Source organism: Fukomys damarensis, unplaced genomic scaffold, assembly GCF_012274545.1.
Source record: "Fukomys damarensis isolate Sample0158 unplaced genomic scaffold, DMR_v1.0_HiC HiC_scaffold_37, whole genome shotgun sequence".
In the NCBI taxonomy this organism is placed as follows: Eukaryota; Metazoa; Chordata; class Mammalia; order Rodentia; family Bathyergidae; genus Fukomys; species Fukomys damarensis.
The window spans coordinates 17502891-17512474 of NW_022900949.1; the positions used below are offsets into that span (position 1 = coordinate 17502891).

At 43.2% G+C, this 9584-nt stretch overlaps 1 protein-coding gene across 1 annotated transcript; it reads left to right on the forward strand.

Annotated features, from left to right (window-relative positions):
- Nucleotides 1-5617: 5617 nt before the first annotated feature.
- LOC104855758 (putative zinc finger protein 826) lies at nucleotides 5618-6166 on the forward strand. The gene has a single exon (XM_010614716.1). The coding sequence runs from the start codon at nucleotides 5618-5620 to the stop codon at nucleotides 6164-6166; it is 549 nt and encodes a 182-aa protein (XP_010613018.1).
- Nucleotides 6167-9584: the final 3418 nt, after the last annotated feature.

A 9584-nucleotide genomic window follows, 5' to 3' on the forward strand; every position in this document is an offset into this window, starting at 1 on the left:
AGCCCTCAGGAGACTAGCTGTAAATGCCCCAATATATGAGCTACTTTTGTTATCTTCCAAAGCTAAAAGGTGCCATTTTTGTTGCAGAAAAAAAAAAGCCTCTAAACTAAGGATCAGAGATGAAGTAGCTCTCTTGCAGAAAAGGCAGTTGAGCAGTTTCCACAGGGAAAACACACACTTCCTGCTGCAGCCTGCTGGTCCCTGTCACTGGAGTCACTATTCAGTACCCTCACAGCGCACCCTGCCCATCTGTCCAGGCCTTCCCTCCGCTCCTGCGCTCTCAAGGCTGAAGTGCACATTTTCTTCCGTACACTTTCCTCATCCTCAAAGGCAGTGACTGTTTCTCTTCATCAGTGCAAAGGGAAGGTCAACAGTGAGGAACGGCCTGCAGAGTGGGAGAAAACCACTGCCAGCTATTCTTCTGGCAGAGGATTCATATTCCAAACATACAAAGAACTCAGAACAAGCAACACCAAAAAAATCAAATAGCCCAGTCAACAAATGGGCAAATGAATTGAATGGACACTTCTCAAAAGAACAAGTAGAAATGGTCCATAAGTATATGGAAAAAGTATTTACCATTGTTATCCATTAGGTAAATATACAGCAAAACTACACTGACATTCCATCTCATCCCAGTCAAAATGGCTCAAAATTCATCAAGAACACAAAAGACAATAAATGCCAGTGCAAGGGAAAAGAAGACATTCTACACTGTCGGTAGGAAAGTGCAGCCACTATGGAAATCAATAAGGAAATTTCTGACAAAGCTAAAACTACAGCTACCTTTTGATCCAGCTATTACCACTGCTTGGTACCCAACAAGATTCAGGTTGGCATACTGTAGGGAGACCTGCATACCCACGTTTGTTGCAGCCTGGATGTTCATCAACAGATGAATGGGTAAAGACAATGTGATATACATATAGAGTGGATTATTATGCTGCTGTAAAGAAGAATGAAATTATATCATTTGCAGAAAAAATAGATGGAACCGGAGATCATCGTGTTTTATCAAAATTAGCCAGACTTAGAAAGGCAAATGTTGCATGTTTCTCCTAAGGAGTGAAATCTTTTTTAAAAAAATGACATGAGACATGAAGGAAGAAGTTATGGTGGTACATGTTGGAAACACTAGCACCCTAGAAGGCTGATGCCGGAGGATTCCAAGTTGGAGCCCAACCTGGACAACATCCTGTTCAACATAAAAAATAAATAAATAAATAAGACTGGTAATATAGCCCTGTGAAAAGGCTTTTGGTTCAATCTCCAAAACTGAAAAGGACAACTGGAGACTGTTCTATTATTAGACAAGAGAAGAGGAAGGGAGTAACTACAATGAAATACAGTAGCTTATAAAACTCATATGCCTTAAAAAATAAACATCAAGATCTTTGATCCATTTTGATTTTAGTTTAGTGCATGGTGAGAGATGTGGGTCTAGTTTTAATCTTTGGCAAGATAAAACCCATTTTTTCCAGCACCATTTACTAAAGAGATTATCTTTCTTCCAGTGAGGATGTTTGACTCCTTTGTCGAAGTCAAGATGGCTGAGTGTGTCTGGAGTTGTTTGTGCATCTTCTAATCTGTTCCACTGATCCTCGGGTCTATTTCTTTGCCAATACCAACACTAAACCTGCTAGAAGATAAGTTAGATAAAACTCTTGAAGACATTGGCATAGGATAAGAACCTCAGTCACACGTGAACTAGCACAAAGAATCAACAACTGGTATCTCTTCTAATGAAAAAGCTTCTGCACAGCAAAAGAAACTACCTTCAGAATGAAGAAACAAGCCACAATGTGGGAAAAATTTTTTACCAGCTGTCCCTCAGACAAAGGTCCATTATCGAGAACATATAAAGAACTTTAAAATATCAGACCCCCAAAAAACTTATGAGCAAAAGCTATGAGAAAAGAAGGAAATAAATTTTTGTCAATATGTTAATAAGGAGGGATGGGGGAGTGGAGGAAAGGGGAGGGAATGGGGAAAAAAACAAGAATCAAGATATGTCATATAAAGGTACAAGTTCCCGAAGTTGAATGTTACCGTAATGCGCATCTAAAACGCTCCGATAAACTTACTGGGGAAAAAGAGTAACCATCGAGGAAGACAGTGAGTGTGAATAAAACTTTAAGACTTTTCCTAACAAGGGACAGTTTATTTTGAAGTCGAGAGCCAAGGTCGGAGGTCCTCAGGCCCTGTGTTCTAGGGAGGGTTCTAGCATGTTCCACAGAGAAGGCATTGGCGGTCGAAACAGTGCCCTGACCCCCGGCTAGGGCGTAGTGGTGCATCCTGGGGTCCAGCATCTCAACCCGCGAACATCCAGAGCCTGAGTGGCGGACTTTGCTTCAGGCTTGGCTCCTTGGGGCTGTCCTATGCAGTGGGCGCCCCGCACCGGCGCTGAGAGACCCTTTGCGGGCCCCCACGCTGAGGCCGAGCCCCGCTGAGCAGCAGAAGGCTGCGAGTCCTGTCATGCGCCCCGATGGAGCTCAGGTCAGCGCTTACAGGAGCAACCGCTTGGGCAGGGCAGGGGGAGACGTGGCGGCAGTCTGTATCCCCAAACCAAACGGAGACGGGCTCGAAGGAGCGTTCTTCAGAGGATGACACTGAGCGAGACTGTCTCCCCTGAGGATTCTTCCTGAGACTGGAGCAAAAAATTTCTTCTTATTTTTCCCCATCCCCTGCCCTCCCGTCAACCCCTCCCATCCTCCCGATCTACAAAGACTTTGTTTCCATTATATTTTCATTTTCTCATATTTGGAGAAATATTTTAAAGAGAGAACATAGGCAGGTTACAACCGTGTTTTCATAACTCACACGAAAATGCTCCCACTATTTGCTATGGCTCTTCCCAATTTTTTCAATTAAAAACATATCATACTGAAAAGGGAAACGCTTCTGAGGACTAAAGTTTTGAGGTTAGCAGATGCATGACAAGCTGCTATCAGCGTAACAGGGCAGCACCCCTCTTTCCCCCTACCCATCTCCCCGCTGCTCTGAAGAGTGGTGCCCACAGCACAGTCAGCTCCATGACACAGTATTTCATGGAAAGGGAACTATAACGCTGATCCATCTGCACACTTGCCTCTGTGTAAGTGCAGTGCACAGAAGTTTTATGCTTGAAGAAATAGGTCTTTTGCAATAAAGGACTGTTTATAGGGCACCTCATCATGTGGGTTCCAAAGTGTCAAATATAAACAATAAAGAAAAATAAACAGCTCAGGCACAAGGAAAACCATGCATAAGGAGTTCCAATTTATTTAGAAGATTAACTACCTGAAAGATACCGTATTGTCTTTATTTATGTAAGTTAGTAGATGAATGTTATGCCTGCCTGGAGTAAAGCTAAATGCCTAATAGCATAAGAGAATATCAATTCTCTTCCTGAAACATTTTTAATGAGAAAGCGAAAGTGAAATTCATTTTTTAAATAATATTTTGGGGCCGACCTGACTGAATTATAAAAAGCAAGGCCATTTTGAGTTGCTTTATATTAGTTTTTAATCAGTTTATTGTCTATAGGAGACTAAATGTGTGGCTCTGCCTCCTGCTTAAAGTAGGGTTTTCAGCAGGAAGACGACTCCCAGTCACGCGGTTAACGCCCTCCTTTTACATTCGGCCCAGGTTGCCTCACTTTCTCAAGCTTTTGGCGCTAGTCAGGGGCGGTCTCTCTCCTCTCGCACCACCACCCTGTCTCAGGGGCCCAAGCTCTTCAGGATCCTTACTGGTTCCCAGCTTCACGGTGTTGCCAGCTGCGTGGTCTTAGGTTTTCGTTTTTTTTTTCCTCTCAGAGGAGTCAGTTCCATAATCTCTGAGATTTCCTCCAGTTCCCAATCCAGTGTCTCTAAGATTTACACAGATTCTTTTAATAAGCAAACATCTGGCATGGTGCAAATTTCTTATTCAACACAGCAGTTAACTCTGGAACGGGGAATACATTTCTTCTTTTGTTCTTTTATTAATAAGCTGTTATGACGATATTTCTTGTGTTTTTAAAATAAATTAGGCATTGTATTGTTTTTAAAATTTCTTACCCAACTAAGGACACTGCGGAATCGTGAGATGTGAGCCTCACCACGGGGGTTCTGTATCTTTGCTGGATCGGAAGTTTTAGTAAACCCTCCTTGTCCACTCCTACCGACTTGACCATTTCTCTTATCATCGCAGAGCGCTGCCCTGTTCCTTCCGCACTCGGGGTGACAGTGAATCATTTGCCACCTCACTCTGACCGCGAGCCGAACCCGCATCCTGTTTGCGTGCTCCCCCCACTGCCTCCCAGCCCGGGTCCGCCAGCGTGTCCGTGGAGGCCACGTGGCTTTCCTTCTGCGACGGCCATGCGGAGTAGGTGGGGAGGTCTGGGTGGGTGTGGGCGGCCACGGCAGGGGCCACCTGAGCAGAGCAGCTCCTGGAAGAGGCCTGGTTTCGCCGGGGCTCGGTAAAAGTCCCCTGAATCGGGGGTCTGGATTTCAGCAATGCATACCCCACACTTGACCAAGAACGATGATTTGTACAACAAATTAGAGATTTCTCACTAGGAAGACATCTCAGAAAGAGAAGCAGACTTAAAGGACTTAGATAAACAAGGTACTGTAAGAACTGCTTTTAATGAGAGTCAGGCAATACGCCAAGGTTTTACATAATGATTCCTGCAAATCAGTTTTACACAAGAAAACGCCGGAGACAAGGACCTGAGAAGACTCTGACACCAGGCTTTGCTCTCTCCCTCACACCATGTTGTATCTTTCATCAAAACTGTGACAAAAACTTACACCATCTGGCTGAAGGTGGAAACGGTACTTACGAGTCTCTGTGGGACAGGTATTTTCATTCAGATTACCTCATTCAACCCTTCTCAGAAGGTAGCATCTTTACTGTAGAAACAGGGTAACTTGCTCAAAGCTAATTCCTGGGTCAATCCAGATTAACACTAAAGGCACCGGCTGCCACCTGAGGGCCTCTGTGGACCTGGCGCGGGGCGGGCTTCCCCGTGGTCCGCCGCTGTGGCCGGGTTGCACCTCGTCGGAGCCGGGCTCTGAGGTGTTCACCTGGGGTCCGACCAGACACAGGGAGCCCGTGTGACCTCCGGGGCAGGCTCAAGAAGAGTGTGAACAGTGCGACCTTAAACCCTGTAACGGAAAACAGCTCTGCCGGGGAGCGGTGCGGAGGAGCAGGAAATGCGTGGAATGACACGGGACACGCGCTCCTGCGTCCACAGTGACATCGCCTGCGGGCTGACCCAGTGGTTGTCACATGCTAGGCATTTTCAGACTGAGCACAACTTAACCTTGAGGAAGAAGCCCGGAGAAGAAAGAGGAAGAAGACATGGCATTTTCTCAGGTCAAGGTGTTGCAGGAGCTGTTGACATTTATAGACGAGGGCGTCGATGTCTCTCTGGAGCGTTGGGAATGTCTGAACCCTGTTCAGCGAACTTTGTATAGGAATACAATGTTAGAGAGCTACAGGAACATTTTCTCCTTGGGTCCAGCAGCCTCTCAGCCTGAGCACCTATCCGAGCAAAGCCAGGAGCCCTGGACTGTGCAGACACAAGCGACAGCAGCCGCACACCCAGGTGTTTTGAAATCGCATTCAGAACACAGTGGACACTGGAGAATGTATGCTGGAGAGAAACTCCACAAGTGTAGAGAATGTGGCAGGGCCTTTAGTAAGCACTCAAAACTTAGTGAACACCCCCGAATTCACACTGGTGAGAAGCCCTGACCGTGTAACAAATGTGGCCGAGGCTTTAGACTGTGCTCAAACCTTACTGGACATCACACAGTTCACACCAGAGAGAGACACTGCCGATGTAAACAATGTGACAAAACCTTTGATGGACCCTTCAGACTTACTCAACACAGAGAGCTCATGCTGGGAAGAAGCCCTGCAGGTGTGGGCAGTGAGGCAAAGCCTTCAGTCAGAGTTCCAGAGAGGGCACGCTGGTGACGGACTGTCCAGATGTGAACAATATGACAAAGCCTTTGGTCAGATCTCCACATTTATTCAACACCAAAGAATTCATAAGGGTGAAAAACCCTACACATGTGAAGAATGTGATGAATCCTTTGATCAAAGCTCCAGACTAATCCAGCAGCAGAGAATTCACACTAGAAAGAACCTCAACAAGTGTGGCTCAGCCCTTAGTCAGTACTCAGACCCTTCTTGAGCACCACAGCATACACACCAGAGAGAGTTCTAGCAATGTAATAAACGTGGAAAAGCCTTTAGCGGGGCTCATGCCTTACTGAACGCGAGATAGTTCATACCTGAGAGAAACCCTACCAATGTAAAAAATAAGGCAAAGCTTTTTCCATAATTCAAGCTTTAGACATCATGGAATTCTTAATACAGCACATAAAATCACACCCATTGAAAAGAATGCGGCAAAGACTGTGACAGATTTTACATCTTACTCGGAGTTAGACAGTTGTTACTGGCATGAAACCACACAAATGCAAATGAAGCAAAGTAGCTAACATTTAGTCCTGATTCAACATCAGAAAAACCATACTGGATAGAAACCTTTTATCTGCAGTGACTGAGAAGACATTTATCAAAAATATAAACCTCTGAACAGTGTAATATTTATATTAGAAAAAACATGCAAATATAGAGTAGCAAAGCTTTTAGTCACACATACGACCATAAGGTAAGAGAATTACTGGCGAGAAACCACACAGATATGAAAAATATGGCACAGGTAACTTGTTGAAAACTTACTGGATAGTTTCAATTGGTGTGGTACAGAAAGTAACTCTCGTAGAGGGTAAGTAGAATAGATCACTCACCTCTGAAGGCACAAAACTTATTATAAATCCATGTTCACTAACCAGTTATCAAAGCTGGATAAAGGACGGTTCTCATATAGATCTTTGTATCAGAAGAACAGCACTGTTTCCTGATAGTTTCTATTCTTTTTTCTTAGAGAACATATTGGCTTTTAAAATACTTTCTTGAGATTTTGTGTAAACTGTACACTTTCATTCTTTTTTAATTTTTATTTGTTCTTCTTAAATTTTTTTTTCCACTGCTAGGGATCAAACTCAGGACCTTGTGCTTGCCAGTGAGCTACATCCCTGGCCTTATTTGCTCGTTTTTGGAGACAGGGTCTCGCTATGTAATTCAGGCTGGCCTTGACCTCACTGTGTAGCCCAGGCTGGCCTTGAACTCTTGGTAATCCTTCCGCCTCAGCCTCCTGAGTACTGGGATTACAGGCATGTGCCACCATGCCTGGCACTTTACTCTTTTAATAAGTTTAAAAGGTTTTTAGTATATGAAAAGTGCAATATTGAATGACATGTTATTCTACAGAAAGTAAAATATTTTATCGTACTCACTGTTATGAATGACAGTATGAGAATACCACTGGGTAAATAGCATAATGACATCTCTAGTAATTCTTTTCAAAATGTCATTAAACTACTAATAATTTGGAGAACAATATTCTCATACTTCATATATCTAATAATTTTTGTCATTAATGGGAAATTATGATGGTTTTAGAATCATAATAATAAGCTCCAGCTTTCTGAATCCCAAATTGCTGAGTATACAAATTGTCCTATAAATGTTTCCATATGTCACCACATTAGGCCTACAAAGCATGCGTGGACTTGGGTATTCATTTGTATTAATTCAGGTATAGAAATATCACAATGCAGTGACTTTAGGCATAAATTACTTTAGGCATGTATTGTGCATATGTGAATTTCTGTATATATTGAGAAGAAAAGGGAAACACTGAAAAGCCAGATAATATTACCAAAGTTGACACTTTATTGGCAAACTAGAAACTTCCCATATTCTGACTAAAAAACTTTTGTCTACACTGAAAAAAAAAAGATTAATACTAAATGTGATTTTCAGAATGCTGGACCTAGTCAAAATGGTCATGCAAAGATCATTACAGAAATAGTGCAGTAATTACATATAACTAAAATGCAAGAGAACCGGGAAATGAAAACTATGTATTAACTTCTTTAAAAAAGTAGTGTTCATGCTAGGATAAGAGCAAGTATCTCAGAAAGAAAATCTTAAAGCAGCCCTTAAATGTGTGTCACGGTCCTGTTCCCGCAGTTGGAGATACTTTAAAACAAATCCCCATTCCCTGTGCCTAGCTGGAAACTTCTCAGTCTTTATAGGAAGCTGCCTGGGAAATAAAGACATCGCACTGGAGGCCCTGACATTTGTGGACACCAATCAGACAAATCATATCAGCCAAGCTTGATTTCTCTTCCTGATAAAAGTATAAGATTGATGGAAAATTGGGAAAGATAGTAAATGACACATATTGTACTTTTACCGTAGTAAAATGGCTGATACAATACTTTCATAACATTTCTTTTATAAACAAATTCAAAATGGTTTGGAAAGAATCACTGTCATTGAGCTTGAAAGCAGTTACATTGTGATAAACATGGGAAATAATGAAAAATTCATGGAATTATGTCTCTTCCCTAAACGGATTAAATTCCAGAATGTCCAACACTTTACAATAGGTAGAGAAGTAGAAAAATACAGATGACTTCAAACCAAAATTCCAAATATAACAGAAGCAGATAAGCAGATAGAGAGGAAGCTTCACAGACAGAAGGAGAGACATTTCACTAAGTGAGACAAATCCAAAGGTTCCTGTAGATCTCTCTTGGGTTAAAATGAAGAAATACAGCAGACCGCTGGTTTCTATCTGCCATTTTCATCTACAGATACCTCCCAACACATGCAGTTTCGTCCGTTTGCAATCATCTGAACAAGGAGTTCTGCTGCTTCTTGTAAGACGGCTTCCCAGCCCTTGTCGGGTAAGCCACTGTCCCCACGCGCCCCAGGGTTTGGCTTCCTTGCACACAGCCACACCCAACCCCACACCCACGACCGCGCCGGGCCACTTTCTATCGACACTTGTGATTGGAAGAATGCAACTTTATTTTTCACTCCACTAGTTTTATTTTTATTCCTGCTTGTCCAATATTGTTTTTCTCCTTCTACTAGAAAACGTATGAGACTTTTACTCTCTCATAAAAAAGTAAAAATAACTGTCCTTTAGCTTCAGCAGTTTCTTGGAAAGTAGACCAAACAGGAAAGGACAAGAAAGGTAATACTATCTTTTTAAAAGATGAGCCAATAGCTTTTACAGCACAAGTTATGAAAATGTCTCATGTATAAAAAGATTTACTTGTTTGAATTCTGAATATGCTACCTACCTTAACACATCTGTCTTGATCTTGTGAAATCTCTGGCAAGAGATTTAACCCCAAGAGACTCTCCCACTTTTCCATGCAGAAGAGAGCTAAATTCAAAGATGAAATGGCACAGATTTCAATCCAGAGGGGCTCTGGGGGACACAGTGGAAGATGGAGGCTTTACTCTGCGTAGGTGCCATAAGATCCTCAGTCCTGGTCCTGGAGTGCCAGGCCCACGGGAGGAGCCCTACAGGGGCCACAGCCCAGGGCCCAGTTCACACGCGGCCTGCAGGGAGGGGTCACAGGGTCTTTCACTCCAGGGCCTGAGGGCTGAAGATGCTCCAGGGTAGGTGAAGGAAAACACAGGCAGTCGGACACCCTCATCCTGGATCACAGGCCTGGACC